At 40.3% G+C, this 18862-nt stretch overlaps 2 protein-coding genes and 1 long non-coding RNA gene across 3 annotated transcripts; 1 reads left to right on the top strand and 2 right to left on the bottom strand.

The window, feature by feature from the left end:
- On the top strand, nucleotides 1-16245 carry LOC122668948. Its single transcript, XR_006333938.1, has 3 exons — nucleotides 1-11; nucleotides 4885-4889; nucleotides 16014-16245. It is a non-coding gene; the product is annotated as an uncharacterized LOC122668948 (long non-coding RNA).
- Nucleotides 6224-9107, bottom strand: LOC122668946 (luminal-binding protein 5-like). The gene is made up of 7 exons (XM_043865540.1): nucleotides 8981-9107; nucleotides 8617-8884; nucleotides 8293-8507; nucleotides 7481-8203; nucleotides 7228-7382; nucleotides 7045-7127; nucleotides 6224-6930 (listed from the first exon to the last, which is right to left on the bottom strand). Exons 1-7 carry the CDS (start codon nucleotides 9030-9032, stop codon nucleotides 6438-6440), a joined length of 1989 nt encoding a protein of 662 aa, XP_043721475.1. The 5' UTR covers nucleotides 9033-9107; the 3' UTR covers nucleotides 6224-6437.
- A 1376-nt stretch (nucleotides 16246-17621) lies between the features above and the next one.
- LOC122668503 lies at nucleotides 17622-18167 on the bottom strand. The gene has a single exon (XM_043865059.1). It carries the CDS (start codon nucleotides 18165-18167, stop codon nucleotides 17622-17624), a length of 546 nt encoding a protein of 181 aa, XP_043720994.1.
- Nucleotides 18168-18862: the final 695 nt, after the last annotated feature.

Raw genomic sequence — 18862 nt, 5'->3', positions numbered from 1 at the left:
ATGATCAATTAGTACCAAATCGAATATCCGATTAGGACAGATCGAGCCGAGCATACCCATGTTATTATAATAAGCTGTCGAGTCCATGGATCATAAATATAAATGGGCCCCAAATCACTCACTTTTGGGTTTAATTATTCTCTCTTTTGGATTTTGAACCATTTGGTACTGTTTCAATGGCATCGTTTAAGAACCAAAACCGATTGGACAAATTATTAATAGGTTCTGGTCCTAGACCTGGACCGATTTGTCAGTTTAAGATGGGGGACCCACTTAAACCAACCTATTACCCTTTTTCTGAAATCTGAATTGGGTTTCCTCCTCTTAAGGCTTTAGCCTTCCTCCTAGTCCATGACTCCATGGATGTAGTTCACGGTATCGGCACGATACATCTCGGCTATCGGGCCGATATGGGATTAAAACAATGTTTTTTCTTAACATAAAGTATAGAAGGTTTTGCTTCACATTGTTTCTCTAATAATTATAGAATAAGAATTTATGCAAGAATGACTAATCTGTTGTGTTGATACGGTAGGAGTGTATCAAACTAAAGTTGATATTCCAAGAGTTTGATGAAGGCTACTTAACACTCTCCTAAGGTCAATATTTACTTCTTTTGGCGCAACTGGATTTAAATTTAAAACTGGCATCAAGATAGAACAACCTTTGGCTTTTGGCAGCAAGCATGCACTCAGCTATTGTGTCTTTTTGGGTACATCGGAGTTGTATTCAGACCACAAATGCAATGCAAGATAGTAAAATCAACAGAACAGATTTAAGTTTGTGAAAACGGTGGGCATAATTTCCTTGTTTAGAGAGAGAGAGAGAGAGAGAGAGAGAGTTTATTTTAACATAATTACACTCTCAATTATATTTATTAGACATTATCTTTTATTTACTTTAAGAAAATACAATCATAAGCCATAATGACATTTAGATAAATAATATGAGTTCTCATATTATGGCATGTATGTAAATACTGTATAATATCATAAGCTATAATGTCATTTTCATAATTAATAAATATCGTGCTCGAATTGATTCTGTAAAAGCCTTCCAAACATTGTTCCTTATCTTTTTGTGTTCCAACTTAATCGTAAAATAGGTTTACCAAACACCATTACTCATTCTATCAGAACAGAGTCAAGAAATATCAATCTTGCCTAAGATTGATTCCCACGGAGTAAGAGTGCAACCAAAAAGGAAGTGAATAATTCTACCTAAACCCTTATGATCTCATTGATTATTTAGATAGGGAAGTGAAAAATTCTTGTAATTTCCTAATGTTAGTTGAGTTGCTCTACCTTAAGCTTACCAATTTTTTGTCAAATTTTGAGTTTGTATTAATTTGAAAAACACAGGGTCTCTCAGAAAATCTGTTGACTGAGTTTGAATATCCCAAGCATTCAAAAAGTTTCATCTTTTGAGAGAGTGAAGAAAACCATTCCACTTTCCCTCATTCCCCATTATCCAAACGTCATAGTCAATACGACAACATGATAGGAAGCGTGGAAGAGGATGGTTACATAAGCTGACTTTGGTATGCACTCTCAGAGAATAGATTCTGGGTTTAGAATGCATTCTGAAATCCAGTTTTTTTTTTATTTGTCGATTTCTGATTTTTAGGGGAATCCATACCAAACAAAGCCATAAGAAAAGTTTCTTCAACTGAATTCTCTCTTTAAACAAAACCCCTCTTTGTATTAAGGAGCAGATTCTTTTTGCGCATGTCCGGCGGCTTGTTTATAAAACTATGCAGGACCGTTTTAATTATGTTTTCCCTGGGATCAATGTAGACAATGTGGACCATGTAGATACTCTTTTTTAATGGTAAAGTACACGTACCCCCCTAGAATGCACCCAATATTCCTCGTATCCCCCTAAGCGGCTCAATATTCCACGTACCATCCCTCAATATTCCACGTACCACCCCTGTGTTACACCCCAAATGCCATTTAAGTCCACACCAAGTATTAAATGCTATAAAATGACCAAACTACCCTTTCTTCTATTTTTTCTAAAATTTGAAAAATCCTAATTGCCCTGACCTATTTGCTGAAATTTAAAAAGACTTAAAATACCCTCATCTTCCCCAAATCATCATCTTCTTACAATGTAGCTACCCAATACCACCACCACCACCACTACCAGTGCCGCCGCCGCCGCCACCACCACCCACCATTAACACATCACCACCGTAAAGCCCCACTTCCAACTCCTCCACATTTCTGTGCAAAATTTAAAACGAATAGAGAGAAGAAAAAGAGAGAGAGAGAGAGAGGAAGCAGTTTCCGTTGCGTTTATACAGAATTTTTTTCCTTTCACACTAGAAATAAAATGTTCCATTTTCTTCAAAATTTGAAAGAAAACGAAAAGAGAGATCTTTTTCAGTACTGCCTGAGATGCTTATGCTCAGACAGCAAGGCATGTAAATGATGAGTGCAGAGTGGTTATTTATTTATTTTTTAAATTACTGTTTCGTCAGGCAGAGTTGCAGTTAGCAGTTTAGGTAGCAGGTGATGGGGGGAGGAAAGTGGAAAGATAAGCTTCGAATATGCTATAATACCGGGTGGGTGAGAATCAATTCGATGTCGCGCTATACCTAAACGACCATCGAGTGACACATTGGCTGCGATCAAAGCCATTTAGGGGATAATCTCTGGTTAATTAGTTAGGTTTTGAGTCTTGATGAAGAGATAAGACACAATACCTAACTGGGCTGAGATGCTCGCTTCAAAACAGGGACGTGGGTGGTGTTAATTGTTAAATTCACTCGATTCCACTTGAAAAGTCTAGCGCTGAGGCCATTCTGATGGTGTTTATCTAGTCTGTGCATCGGTTGCCCTCAATTCGGATTTCGAAGGAAGAATACACAGTGAGGTGAGGGTTTCTCCTCTTTTGAGTAATTTTTTTCCGATCCTGGTAATCAAGCAGATCTGGGTTAAGTAGCAAATGACTCAGTTTTCTTAAGGAAAAAAAAATGAATCTTTGCAGAGCATGATCAAGAGATTGTGGGGTTCGAAAGATGAAAAATCTGGAGGAGATTGAGGAAGTAAAGGAATTGAACCTGTGAAGGAGTGGATTTTGGCAATTTTCTCGGTTATGGACTATGGTGGGTGACACAGATCGGTACCTATGAAAGTTGAGAAGGTTGAGCCGTTGAGGGAGGGGAGGGAGGGCGATTAAGAAGTTCAGAACTTGGAGTGGTGGTGGTGATGGTGGGGGTATGTAAAAGAAGATGATGATTTGGGGAAGATGATGGCATTTTAGTCTTTTCAAATTTTAGCAAATAGGTCAGGGCAATTAGGTCTTTTCAAATTAGGTAAAGTACACGTACCCCCCTAGAATGCACCCAATATTCCGCGTACCCCCCTAAGCGGCTCAATATTCCGCGTACCACCCCTCAATATTCCACGTACCACCCGCTGCTTTACACCCCAAATGCCACATAGGTCCAATCCGTTAAATACCACCGTTAGATGACAATATTTTGACTATTTTACCTTTTGCTTCATTTTCTTAAATCTGAAAAGACTTAAATACCCTCACTTATTTTTTGCCCAAAACTAATTGAAAATGACCAATTTACCCTTTGTTTTATTTTCATAAATGAAAAGACCTAATTGCCCTCACTTATGTATTACCCTAACCTAATTTGAAAAGACTATTTTACCCCTAAATATTTGTTCCTAAAAACCCCAGAATGCCCTCATCTTCCCCAAATCATCATCTTTACATACCCACCACCACCCACCATTAACACCATCACCAAAGCCAATACTACCACCACCACCCACCATTGCCGTAGCCACAATCACCACCACCACCACCCACCATTCCAGAAATCGAATCCTGATTTGGGGGTAAGAAAAAACACAGAATTTTTTTTATTTTTATTTGTAGATGCAATAAAGTAGCACCACCTCTGGTCGCTTAGTTCTTTCCTTGTCAATGCATTTAACTTAATTTTTAGTCTACAACCAACACCATATCTTCTAAAGTAACAATACTAATCTGTTGCACGTTTAAACAAATTCTTATAGTGTCACAGTAGGAAACAAATTCTTCTCTTCACTCTTTTTTTTCTCCCAATTTCAATTTTTCTTTTTCACATTGTTTCCCTTTCTCACTTTTGGAGTTTGGTCTTTGAATAAAGGGAAGTAGAGAGGTTAGGAGAGAGAGAGAGAGAGAGAGAGAGAGAGAGAGAGAGAGAGAGCCATCCACTAAAAACCAGAGATAGAAGTATTAGAAACTCTGGTTTTATCTGGTAACAGAACTTCCAAATCTTTCCATTTTGTGAAATACTCGTCGCAAATCGCAATATTTTGTTTTCTTCTCTTGATCAATCATTATCTTTTTAGTTGTTTTCTTGCATTGGACATCAAGATTAGTTCAGAAAAGTTGAATTTTAAGTATATAAGTTTCATCATTGGGTTAGGGTTTCATCATTGGTTGATAAGAGAAACCTGTACGGAAATTGATTTGTTTCCAGAGAATTTAACTCGCATTTGTCTTAGAACCCAAAGCCAATGGTGGGTGGTGCTGGTGGGTGGTGGCGGTGGTGGTGGGTATGTAAAAGAAGATGATGATTTGGGGAAGATGAGGGCATTTTGGGGTTTTTAGGAACAAATATTTAGGGGTAAAATAGTCTTTTCAAATTAGGTTAGGGTAATACATAAGTGAGAGCAATTAGGTCTTTTCATTTATGAAAATAAAACAAAGGGTAAATTGGTCATTTTTAATTAATTTTGGGCAACAAATAAGTGAGGGTATTTAAGCCTTTTCAGATTTAAGAAAATTAAGCAAAGGGTAAAATGGTCAAAATATTGTCATCTAACGGTGGTATTTAACGGATTGGACCTATGTGGCATTTGGGGTGTAAAGCACGGGTGGTACGTGGAATATTGAGGGGTGGTACGTGGAATATTGAGCCGCTTAGGGGGGTACGCGGAATACTGGATGCATTCTAGGGGGGTACGTGTACTTTACCTTTTCAAATTTTAGAAACGATAGAAGAAATGGTAGTTTGGTCATTTTATAACATTTAATACCTGATGTGGACTTAAATGGCATTTGGGGTGTAAAGCAGGGGTGATACGTGGAATATTGAGCCACCTAGGGGTACGAGGAATATTGGGTGCATTCTAGGGGGTACGTATACTTTACCCCTTTTTTAATCGGTATTTATTTTATTTTCATAAAATAAAAAAATCTCACCAAAGCTGCATTAGTAAAATCCTCTTGTCAGCCTCTTCTTTTCAAACCCTCCTCCTTTTTGACATTAAATTAGCTACACTACAAACTCATTGGGGCTGTTCACAAATTGTTCTTTAAAGAGTTCTAGTCGATTTTCAACCTGTGATCTCTTGCAAATTTTTTTAAGCCCTTGACAGGTTTTTTTCTCCACCATTTCCACCTCTTGTATATTATGTTTCTACCGAAGAAAACCTTAAAAACTCCACAACAAAATCTGGTTCATAAGGTGGTGGTCGAATTTGATAAAGATCAAAAAATCAACAAGAAAGAATATTGATCCTTCAGATTGATTTGTCAAGCATAATATTTTGCTTGATCCCATTTTTCAAAGCTTGCAGCAATTTGAGCTGTTTGGGGATCATGAAATTGTAAAGGCACAAATGCCATTACCTTTATCCATAAAAAAACCATTTACAAATTCCCCTAATCAAGGGTAATTGTTGGATTCTAAAATGTTGTGAACATTTTCTAGTTCCAGTGAATTCAAAGTTACTCAATTAGGAAACCATAAAGAATGTCAAGAGTATTTTATAGTACATAATTATTCATTAGCTGCAAGTGGCTCACCTGATCCTTTCATATGAAGGAGACAAGTACCCAGGGATTTTGATATAAATAGCTTGAAAGATGAATGTAATTAACTTTGCCCATGATAGTTGTCCTTTCCAAAAGATTGGAGATATCTAAATCTTCAATTATCAAACCTGGGCATCAAATTGTAGTTCACAGATTGACTGTTTGTGCATTGAATGTAGCTTGTAGAAGCAAATGGATCAATCACCCATCAAGTTCAGTTTATGCCTTCCAGTCTCCACAACCAAACAGTGGATTTGGTAAGCAATTTCCTTCATGTACCATTCTCTTTTTTAGATTCACTCTGAGAATAATTTTGCTGTTTTCTGCTATAATTTCTCACTAACCTTCTTTTTCTCGCCATTAATGGAAAAGAAACGGTGGAAGGAAGTAAAATAAAGTTCAGCCAAGTGAAAAATATAAAATTTTCAGACTTTTCAGATGTCTTCAACTATACAACAACTTCCAAAATAAGAAGAACAAACTATTGAAATTGATAAAAGAGAAAAACCTCAAGAAAAAATATTGAACCCGTAACCCACCATGGGTGGAATTGCAGAGGACAAAAGAAAGGGAAAAAAAATTCGACCCAGTTCTGTTTCTACTTTCTACAATTCGTCATTAGGTTCTTCTTCATCATCCGACCCCGAAGAACTTCCACCACTCTTATCGTACACCTGCTTTATTACTGGATTACACACTGCTTCCACCTCCTTCAACTTCTCCTCGAAATCATCCTTCTCTGCGTTTTGGTTATCATCCAACCATTCAAGTGCATCTTTCAAAGCAGTATCGATTTTCTCCTTGTCATCGCTCTCGATCTTGTCTGCGAGCTTGTCCTTGTCGTTTATGGTGCTCTTCATGTTGTAAATATAAGTTTCCAACTTGTTCCTCGAATCGATCTTTTCCTTAATCTGCTTGTCCTCCTCTGCAAATTCCTCTGCTTCCTTCACCATCCTATCGATCTCCTCCTGGCTCAGACGCCCCTTGTCGTTTGTTATGGTGATTGATTCCGTTTTCTTTGCTGCCTTGTCCTCTGCCTTCACATGCAGAATGCCATTGGCATCGACTTCAAAGGTGACTTCAATCTGAGGAACTCCTCTGTTTTTTAAACAAAACCCAATCCAGAAAAGAGTTTTAGGTTTTCAGTTTTCACTCATTGCTGCAATTTTTAACTGTTCAGGAAAGGGTATTACAGTGTTCCGTTTTACTTACCTTGGAGCTGGTGGGATACCAGATAAATCAAATCTCCCAAGCTCACGACAATCCTTTGTCAAGCTCCTTTCACCTTCATAAACCTGAAAGTTTCACAAACACAGATGGTTTTATAAATTAAAATGCACTATAATAACGCAATTCCGCAATTGTCTTCACATCAATCACGTCAGTCTCCTTTACCTTAATCGACACTGTTGACTGCTGATCTTGATAGGTTGTGAAAGTCTGAGATTTCTTTGTTGGGATCACAGTGTTCCTTGGGATCAATTTGGTCATAACCCCACCAACCGTTTCGATACCCAAGCTCAGAGGTGCAACATCGAGAAGAAGAATGTCTGCAAGAAATAAAAGGAACACGATTCAGAAACTGGAATTCAACCACAATATTTGATTACCTCCGAACAATGCCAAAAACACAGAACCTATCTATTACCTTTGGTGTCATCACCGCCTTCACCACTGAGAATTCCACCCTGAACAGCAGCACCATAAGCCACAGCTTCATCAGGGTTAACACCCTTGTTGGGTTCCTTCCCTTCAAAGTAATCCTTCAAAAGCTGTTGGACTTTAGGAATCCGGGTACTCCCTCCAACAAGCACAATTTCTTGGATGTCCGTCTTCTTCAACCCTGCATCTTCCAAGGCCTTCTTCACTGGACCCATTGTCTTCTTGAACAAATCCAAGTTCAGCTCCTCGAATCTTGCCCTCGTTAATGGCTCAGAGAAATCAACCCCATCAAAGAGGGATTCAATCTCAACGCGAACCTGGTGTTGGCTACTCAATGCCCTCTTGGCCCGTTCACATTCCCTCCTGAGCTTCCCCAAGGCCTTGTTATCCTTGCTGATGTCCTTGTTATACTTCTTCTTGATCAGCTTAATAAAGTAGTCCATAATCCTGTGATCAAAGTCTTCTCCTCCCAAGTGGGTGTCACCACTGGTTGCCAGAACCTCAAAGACGCCATTGTCGATCGTCAAGATACTAACATCAAATGTACCACCACCCAGATCATAAACCAAAATGTTCTTCTCTCCTCCCTTTTTGTCCAGTCCATAGGCAATTGCAGCAGCTGTAGGCTCGTTAATTATCCGAGCCACATTAAGCCCTGCAATTATACCAGCATCCTTTGTGGCCTGCCTCTGTGCGTCATTGAAATAAGCTGCAACAAGGAACACGCTGAGTTCATGGAGAAGAAGAGTTGAATCACAAATAAAAAAAATAAAAAAAAAGAGATTTCAAATTCTATACCTGGAACAGTAACAACGGCATCCTTAATTTTCTTCCCAAGGTATGCTTCAGCCGTCTCCTTCATCTTCAACAGTATCATAGCACTGACTTCTTCAGGGCTAAACACCTTGGTTTCTCCATCTTTGATCTTCACCTGTATATAAGGCTTCCCATCTTTGTTCACAATCTTGTAAGGCAAGAACTTTATATCTCTCTGTACCTCCGGATCATCAAACCTAAAAAGCATAAAAATGGAACAAAATTTTTTATTAAGATGAACAGATTACTCCTTCCTTGGTACTGATCATAGAAATAGAACATTGGTTAATCGAAGAGTTCACTTACTTGCGCCCGATAAGTCTTTTGACATCAAAGATTGTTCGTTCGGCGTTGAGAGCGGCTTGATTCTTGGCCGCTTCGCCGATCAAACGTTCAGAGTCAGTGAATGCAACCCACGAAGGGGTGATTCGATTTCCTTGATCGTTCGCTATAATCTCAACATGACCATTCCTGTAAACTCCCACACACGAATAGGTTGTCCCTAGATCTATCCCAATTACAGTCCCGAGCTTCGGAGATTCATCCGCCGCCACTGCTAATCCTAACAAAAATTCTAAAAAAAAATAAAAAAACAGAGAAAGTGATCTTTAGATTTCAGCCCTTTCCATCAACTAACTCACACAATTAACAGAATCGAAAGAAAATTTACCTGAAAGGAAGAGAAGCAGAACTGCCGTTGCTGCTCTGTGTTTTGCCGCCATCTTAGTTCTTTGAGCTTTTTCGTATTTCTTCTGTTTTCTCTCTGCTTCTTCGTATATCCAAATACTGAAGTGAAGGACATAGGGGCTTATATTTATAGCTTCTGTGTAACGGTGGCTCATGCGCTAGAGTGTTCCCTCCAATGAGATTTTGCCATGTCGACAAAATAGCTTACCTGTCAAGAGATTCTGATGTTCCACGTACATGAACCAATCAGAGTTTGACACGTATGATGCTGTTGGTAAGGAGCCCTTTCCTCTCTTGAAAGTTCTTGATTCTTACAGAGAGAGAGACGAGTTCCGATTGTGCACCGCCAAGGTTTTTTCTTTATTCCGAATCCCAAAGACTTGGGTCACAAACATTCAACGGTTGTTAGTGGTTTTAACCATCCGATCACTCTTATTTTAACGGACCCGATTCTCAAGCCAAAATCTCTCCTTGATGAAAGCCAGTGTGCCTTCGGATCAAGGAGGGTTATGTTCCAATCCGACGTTGAGAACTAACAAGCCGACATGAGGGCAACTTCAAAGGGATCAAAATTGTTGAGAAGACACGTGGCAATTTTTTAGTGGCTATAAGCTGCTATCCGACCTGTGGATCGTATGTGGCTAATTGTTACCGGGTGGTACACGTTGTCTTGTCCCATTCGGATCCTTTCGGACTCTAGCTGCGCTGGCTCAGAGTAATGGTGTCAACCAGTCGGTCGGACATAATCGGTACCCACCAATGACCAATTAAAGACCACATGTCAGCATCGTTGAATTAATCGGATCTCATAAGCTAGGCATGCACACATTTATATTCCGTCGGTGATTATCAATCTACAATCTTTACCAAAAAATTAAAAAAGATTACTGATCCGCAATCAGGTTCAAGTCATCAGGTTGTATAATCGGTTTTTAAATGAGCTAATTAAGGGCATATTTGGTATAGTTTTTATTTTTGATTTTTGTCTTCAAAAACGTTTTTGATTGTGCTTGGTATCATTTATGGAGTCTGTTTCAATTTAAAAAGAATTAAAAAAAACTAAAAACTAAAAATAGATGGAAAGCTGTTTATTTTTTTAGTTGAAAATTACTTTTTACCATTTATGCGGGGACTTCAATGAGCACGTGCTCATGGGTCTCAAAATCGATGGGTAAGAGCGTCATTTCCGTGTTTAATTAGAAATATCCTCCTCTAACTTCTTCTTCTTTCTCCTCTTGCGACCCCTTTGTCACTTCATTCTTCTTATTTTTCCTGCAACTCCATTGACCCCCTCATCTTCTTCTTCTGGTGACCCTATTCGCCAATAGCATTGAAGCTCTTTCTGCTTCTGCCTCTCTCTTGCGTCATTCGGTACTCAAAAGCAGTCACTTTCTCCTTTGATCTCTCTCGGACTTGGTTTATGAGGTAGTAATTGTTTGATCTATCGATCTATCTTTTTCTTTTGATTTGTTTCTGTTGGAATTCTAAATTCATTTAAAATATTTGATTCAAAATATTTTTATTATTTATTAAAAGGTTTATTAGAGGGTTTTGCCGTTTCCTAATAGACACCTAAATGACCAATGGGTGTACCTATTGGAAGACTTGTTTGAATAGTCAACAAACAAGTCTTATGAAAAAAAGCATGTTTTATGGGCATATCCTTTGGAGACACCCTTGGGGGTGCCTTTTCTTCTCCTATATAAAGAGAGGAGTTTTGTCCATTTCACTAATAATTTTTTGAGAAAACTTCTTTTGTTTTTCCTCTCGGCTTTGTTTCTCTGTTGTTTATATCCAATTGAGTGTAACTCTCTGTGCCCTTAGTAGCCTAGTATTTGAAGTGCATCATTACTAGATAGTTTTAACCGGAGCGCTGTTTTATCTTGGAGGCTGATTCGCAAGGACCCGACTGCACCATAGGGGGGCGTCTACAGTTTTAAGGAGAATGACTTTTGTCACGACTCAGCCCCACCATTTCTTTTATTTTCTTCATATTTTTCAGGCTTATGAAGTGTTATATGGTGCTTGAGATTGTCGTCATTGATCTCGGTTTGTCTACATTAAGATAAGTAATCTAACTCCTTTGTTACATAAATATATTGATATGTATGTTTTGAAAGATTGTTTCCAACAGTTTCCTATTCCTTATGGCTAATGATCGTTTTTTAAGTTTGATTTGTGGTTTATTTTCACTGGATCGATCTGTAAATCTTTTTTGCTTTATGGGTTTTGTTAAAGTAGGCAAAAGAAATGATCTTTTCTTGTCTTCGAGTGTATTTGAGAGAATGGATTCGAAACGATTGGTTTTTTCTTTCGTTGTTCTCTTTGTTGCTGATTTGGGTTTTTTGTTTTGTCGATTATTTGCTTCGACTTGATGCTATTAGGATTTTTTTTTTCTGTTTATTGATTTGAGTTTTCTGTTTTGTCAATTATTTGCTTCGATTTGCGCTCTAATTGTTTTCTGTTTGAAGGGCTTTTTGCGTTCTTATCGATTTCTTCCCCATGTCTTCTTCTTCTGCTTCCGCCATGACCAAGAACGTACCTGCAGAAACAGAGAATAGCCCCAAAAAGCCCTTCAAACAACGCAATTCCTCTTCAATTTCTTTCTACTCACCTAAACTCTCTCTATTCATTCTTATCACCTGTGTTAGGGGTGTCAATGTCAGGCCCACACCGGTAGACCCGACCCCACCCGATCGTATAAAGACCCAACCGACCCGACCCGATTAATAAACGTGTCGGGCTTTAGCCCGACCCATTTATAAATGGTCGGTCTCGGTGCTGGAGGTGACACCGTCGGGTGCCCCGACTGGCCCGTCCATTTAAAACCCCGACCGAGCCAACCTCTTTGCCCCGTTTAAGCCCGACCCTCTAAGCCCGATGTATATTACCTATTCTACCCCCAAGCCCAAGGCACGGCCATGTCTAAAGTCTAAACGGCCAAAAGGCCCAACTAACTGAGTAACCATTAACCATTTAACCCTAATTAACCTTCCAAATTCCACCTTTTTTTGCTTTTTTCTATTCAGTCTCGGCTGTCTCGTAAAGTCAAGATTTAAGTCTCTGTGTCTCACACGGCAATCCTACTTAATAGAAAAAGGAAAAAAATAAACTGGAATTTGAAAGGGAGAGAAGAAGAAGAGGAAAGAAGGTAGAGAAGAAGAAGAAGAAGAAGAAGAAGAAGAAGAAGAAAGAAGAAGTGAAAAAGAATCTATTATTTTATAAGCAATTGGCAAAGGACCATGGTTTGAAATTGAAAAATTCTGCCCACACCGTTTAGTGCCCGTTTAGAGTTAAATAGGCCATTAGCCTGACCGAGGCCCGTTTAAGACCCATTTACCTTGAATAAGGCTGACCCCGATTAAAGACCGAACACCGACCGACCGAAATTAAACAGTACCATGTCCGCCCAATACAAGCCTGAACACCTAAACGGTCGGACACGGTGCAGCCTATAAAATTGGTGAGGCCCGTCAAGGCCCGACCGAGACCGATCGAACCCAACCGGTTGACACCCCTAACCTGTGTCATTATCTTTATTTTCCTCCAAACTCTTACTTTAATACAATCCATACACTCTTCCCCATCCTCCCCTTCCTCATGGGCTTTCCTATGCAAGTGGGGGAACATTGTCAACACCACAATTAACTTCGAAAGGTATATTATTTTGTATATTGGATCAGGACACACACTATGGTTCATGAAATAAGGAAAATCCAAAGAGATTGATACCCAACAACTCGGTTCTGAGTTTATGCTTTGGGAAAGAAGATGGGTAAAGGTGGCATCTCTCCACCCACCCACTTCAAAAAACTATTACTTTGTCTACAATCTATTCTGTGTAGTGGTTACCAAATGATTTTCATGTTTTGACAAAAAATGATTTTCACAAATGATTTTTGTTAAATAGGCAAAAATAAAAATTGTACCAAAGATGCCCTAAGCTAATCAGACTATAAATCGACTGTAAAAGGAGTCATATATGAATTAAGGCCAAATGTTCTCTGTGCCGAGGGTGCAGGCTGCGCCAATACACATGGGGTGGACGAATTGACCGTTCTGTCCCCCTGAATAACAAAAATTGTAGACACTGATTTTTGTCACCACCTTTGGCAAGGATGACGACGGGACACGGATGAAGGGCGATGCATTTTTCCTTTCCTAAAATCTGGCCCATGGGCCCAAACACCCCGTGGAACCCAAAATGATCCATTTAAGCCCAAAAGATGAGATGAGGGGGACCACACTATCCACTGTGACGGGGACGGTGTCCCATAGCCCTGTTGAGGTCCCCCACGGCTATGGTGTACGGAGCCACGCCACCGCGGGGGTTTCCGACGTCAGCTTACTGATGTTGCCCATGGCGCCGTGGAGGACCTCTCCGGGCCAAGGCTGTGGGGCACCCCCCCTATAAATAGGAGGGTCCCCCCTCCCCTTATTTCAAGGATTTTCAAGGTAGGGAGACCCCCCCAAGTGTGAGCTTTACCCCCATTTGTCCCCTTTGTCCTGATTTCCCTTCTTGAAAGTGCCCAATTAAGTGAGGTTCTCAAGTACAGTAGATCTTTCGATTACCTATTCGGTAAGAGAGTGATCCCCTTTCTTCGAGTTTGTTATCTTGTGTGTGCACGGATAACAAGCAAAATCCCCCCATTATAGCTGTTATTCAGCCCGTTTGCTGATAGCAAAAGGTGCCAAAAGGAGTCGTTAATCTGTAAAAAGTCGGTGTTGGTCTATTCGTCTGTCTCCCCTGAGCCAAGGGAATACCCTCATATAGGTATAACTATTGCATTTTCATTATTCCAATGTAGTAATTAATGTTCTACCGTCTTAATGTATATATTGTAAATATTAGTGTAGTATACATAGTGTGGCCCCACCATAATCGAAGGAGAAAATATTCGTCATTTGAGAGCATCTATAACAGAAAGACCGACTCACCCCTGAAGTTTGACGAAAGTATAATTTTACCCCCCAATTTTGGATAATTCTGCGTAACCCCCTGAGGTTTACAAACATTAACAAACACACCCAATCCATGAGTTCATGATTAACAACGTTAAAAATATGATGTGAACTAACAGAATTGCCCTTGCAAGAAAAGAAAAAAAAAAACCTGTAACTCAGTTTCCCCAAATTGTTTGGGGAAGATGAGTTGTAGGTATCCTTGTAGAGAATACCCTGGAATCAATTTGGGAAGCTGAGTTGCAGGTATCCTTGTAGAGAATACCATGGAATCCAAGATCTTTGAGAGATCTGTCTCAGACAACTTTGAAATTCCAGATTACTATCTCATGCAGTTAGAAGATTATCAAATAGGGATTCATTGTAATTTTTCTTATTTTATTCATGTTATTAGAATCTTTGAAAAGTAAGAGTCCAATTTTATTTAAATCTGTCTTCAGTTTTGGATTAGATAGAGTTAGAGTCTAGTTATAATTTCAGTTTTACAATAGGATTAGGAATTCTATTTTATAAAGAGCATGTAACCCAACGATTTGAGATTTGAAAATTGAATGAAAAGGGTTTACCGTGTTGCTGCCAAGAGCTGAGTGCGCAGTTCTCATCCCTCCCTTTGATATTCTCTCTTCTCTCTCACTATTTCCTCTCTCTTTACTTCTTTTCCTTTGGTACGCTGTTATTACTCTACTTTGTTATTGCCGAACCAGTTGAGCCGTGACAGATTTGATTGCGTTCCTTACGAGTTGTTCAATGGATCTGGAACTTAGATTGATGACTCTCTACCCTTAGGCGAATTAATTTTTTGCACCCCCAGTCCTAACCCCATTCCTGTGGTGAGGAACTTGCAGAAGGCCTGAAACCCTAACTTCCGCCAGGTGCTGCTTCCTGTTAAACCCCTTGATTGTTAGGTTGCTGAACTTCGAGTTTGTTGGCTGGTTCCAATAGAGATTGGGATTTAGTACCTGAGTCCAAAATTTCTGCTCGAGTGAACCTCATAGCATCGAGTTCTTCTCTTCGAGGTTTGGAGCTACCGCCTTGTCTTTCATCGAGGAAGAAGAAGAAAGGTTCTTCTATTTCTTAAATTTCTATTTTTTCAATATTACCCTTACTTGATTTTACTATTATTCCCTAAATGGTTTGGATCGATCCAGTCCTAGGTGACAAGAAATCTGGAATTTATGGTGTTCCCTACAAGGATACCTGCAACTCATTTCCCCCAAATCGATGAGCTGCAGGTTTTTTTTTCTTTCTTCCTTTTCTAGTAAGGGCAATTCTGTCAGTTCACATCATATTTTTAACATTGTTATTTGTTAGTCATGAACTGATGGAATGGGTGTATTTGTTAACGTTTGTAAACCTCAGGGGATACACAGAATTATCCAAAACTAGGGGGTAAAATTATACTTTCGTCAAACCTCAGGGGTGGTATGTGTAAATTACCCAAAAATGAAAGGTGTTCCACAAGGAAAGAACAAACTAGTCGATTTTAAACTTTCAAATAATCTATATATTTCCATGAATGAAAGATTGAATTTGACTCAAGTTTGTGATTAGTCAGTCAATATTGAGTGTTGAGGGAACCTCCACATTTCCTGCTCTGTTATTTCCATAACCGATCGAATTTGAACCCAAGTTTGTGATTAGTCAGTCAACATAGAGTTCTGTTGAACAAAAGGTATAATCTATGAAGATATATAAATAGGAGAATTAATCTCCATTTTTCCTTACCCATCCTTTTAAGCTTGTTCTTTTCTCATACATATTTTTGTTTGTTATATCCCAAGACTTAATATGGGAAATCTCCCCGTGGTTCATCTTCTCCTCTTCTGCTTCTTCTTCTTCTTCCTATTGCATTTGACTCAAACCCAAGCAACCCTCTTGATGGAGCGCCATATTTGCCTAGATAGCCAGAAATCTGCTCTCTTGCAATTGCAGCAAGACTCCTTTATTAATAATACCAATCATGTCAGTTTATGGAAACCAGAAACAGATTGTTGCTCATGGGTAGGCGTCACATGCAACATGACCACTGGTTACGTGATCGGTCTCGACTTGAGTTTCAACTACGGAGGTATCGATTCCGACAGCAGCCTCTTTGGCCTCCATCATCTCCAACAGCTCAATCTTGCTTACAGTGACTTCAGGCTCGCTCCAATCCCATCTGGTTTTGATCGGCTTTCAAGCTTGACCCATCTCAACCTCTCCAATACGTGTTTCTACGGCCAAATACCCTGGGAATTCTCACGCCTAACAAGGTTGGTTTCTCTTGATCTCTTCATCCAAAAAGGTTTTTGTGGTCCAAATCCAGATTTAATAGACCAAATCCGCATAAAACTGGAAACACCAAACCTTAAGGTATTGATTCAGAATCTGAATTCTCTCGTGGAACTATACCTTGATGAAGTAGACCTCTCTACACAAGGAAGCGATTGGTCTCAAGTCCTGGCGGAGGCACTTCCCAACCTCCGTGTGTTGAGCTTGTCTAACTGTTGTCTTTCAAGTCCCATTCACTCTTCTCTCTCGCAGCTTGTCTTGCTCTCCGATCTCCGACTTGATGAAAACAATATTTCCGTTGAAGTACCAAAGTTCTTGGCAAATTTCTCTCATTTGAAAATTCTTAGTCTAAGATCTTGTGGATTGTATGGGGAGTTCCCTAGCGGTGTTTTCCAGCTACCCAATCTTCAGATCCTTGATGTGTCGAACAATTCTCTCCTCACTGGTCAGTTGCCTGATTCTATTGGAAATCTTCAGTTTTTGAGGAAATTACGACTTTCGGCTTGCAGTTTCTCTAGATCAGTCTCACCTTCCCTAACAAACCTTACCCAACTGATTGAGTCCTAAAAAACATATTGGTGAGGGCAACATGCCACTCGATCAGCCAAGAGAAATAATAAAACTACGGGGATCTGTGAGCCGCACCGAGGGGGTTCTTATCCTATTCGATCGACGGGGGATCTCAGCATAAACACCAGGCCGATCAAAAGCCACACGGCCCAAAAGAGCCTCCTCCTCTGGTGAAAAGGGAGATGAACTTTTTTGCAACCCCACTCCTAACTCCTTTTCAACCTCGCTATGAGAGTTTTTTATGGTTTCCATGACCAAACCAACTTCAATTTGGCGATGTCGATGGCGTGATCCAGGGATAATCGCCTGCTCCACATTCCGAACCCAAACTTGCCGGTGTCGCGACACTTTTGTAAAAGGAGCTTCACCCCCTGCTTCATCATCTTGCTCAATCGTAGCGTGAACCACAACTGCAGTTCTACCATTATCGTAGCTTGTGACAGAAGTTGGTGAAAGAACCACTTCTAAACGATCCTCCTCTTGAGATGCTAAACTCGTTGAACAAACCGGGCCCACTGCTTGAGATTGGTTTGGAAATACTTGGTTCAACTCCTTCTACCCTAGCTCCATGTCATCACTAAACTCATTTCCACTGCTCATTGAATCGCCAGACTTTTCCAACGTAGCCTTCCGGGAAAGTGAGTGAGAGATACTAGTTACAGCATGACTATTAAATTCTTGATTTTCCTCCCTTAAGTTTGAAAAGTCTGAAGAATTTACAACTGCCTCTACAACATGTGCCTCCCTTTCCTTCTCAGAATTAACCTCTTTAGCGCCGACCTGCACCATCGCCATCCCTACTGATTTCTCCACGCCATTGTCTAGGGTTCTTTTCCTTTGTTGACACAAGGAGTAACCACCTCCTCCCCAGGATCGTCAAAAACATTCACACCACCCTCACAGCTTAAAGCTTCTCCATCATTCACGGGGTTACAAGGCAAATCCTTCCCTTTAGCTTCAGATTTCTTGGGCAAAACCGTGTCTACACCAGGCCTTTTACGACAATTCTCCCTCACATGCCCCAACTTGCAGCATTCCACACAGAAGGAGGGTAATCGCTCAAACACCACTTTCTGAAAAAGACCAGAAGATCTGCACCCAATCCAAATCCGGTCGGGAAGATCGAAAAGAAGATCAACCTCTACGCAAGCCCTCGCAACCACTGTTCTTGTGTACCCAGAAGTCGCTCCATCCACCCTCAAGACCTTTCCAACCACGCCAGCTACTGAGCGAAAGAAATTCCCGTGAAACAGACTGACCGGCAGGTTGGGGAAGGAGACCCAGACCGGCACAATCGGTGACTCCAAACCAGGCTTAAAGAACCTCGTCCACTTAAAGAACCTAAACGGGAAACCTTTGATAACCATCTATTCTTTCAACCAAACTCTGACGAAATCTGAATGCTTTACGAAGAGCAAGAGCAGATGCCTGGAGGCCAATGAAGAAACTAGGACATCCGCTGAGAGATGGAAAGAGGCTTGCAGAGAACGCTTCACGTCAAAGAGAGACGGCCTCCCGTAAGAACACTTCGCCACCAACGTCGTCTGAAACGGTTTCACAGAGATCGCAATTTTAGCCTCAGAAAAGAACACCGCCGGAGTTCCCATATGGATCGATGGACCTTTCACATCAATCGAAGAAGAAGCCAAAGGGGCGGCGGAAGTAACCACAAACGCAAAAGAACGGGCCACAACACCACTGGGAATCGTCGGCCTTTGAGAATCCGATGGGTGATCCCCCCTTGCGAAGGTAGGATCAGCCAAGGAAACCCCCCTCGAAACCTAGATCTTAAGATTTTCCTTAATCATCGCCACTGCATAAACTTGCATCGCCATCGGCCTTTGAGAATCTGATCACCGCATCACTATGACTAATTCTCCGCAGCACTAGTTCTTTGTTGTTATCTGCTATGTAATTCTTCTCTAGGATTTAAATATAAAGAAAGCCCGATTGAAGCACTATGAACTCTTAGGTTTTCTATCGGCGGAAACCGATCGCTTTGACACTTTCACAGGTTCATTTCCATCTTCTTTAGCAAACCTTACCCAACTAACTGAGTTGG

The sequence above is a fragment of the Telopea speciosissima genome, chromosome 7, assembly GCF_018873765.1.
Source record: "Telopea speciosissima isolate NSW1024214 ecotype Mountain lineage chromosome 7, Tspe_v1, whole genome shotgun sequence".
NCBI classification, from domain to species: Eukaryota; Viridiplantae; Streptophyta; class Magnoliopsida; order Proteales; family Proteaceae; genus Telopea; species Telopea speciosissima.
Note: the sequence above shows the minus strand (reverse complement) of the source record. Positions and strands in the feature narration are given on the sequence as shown.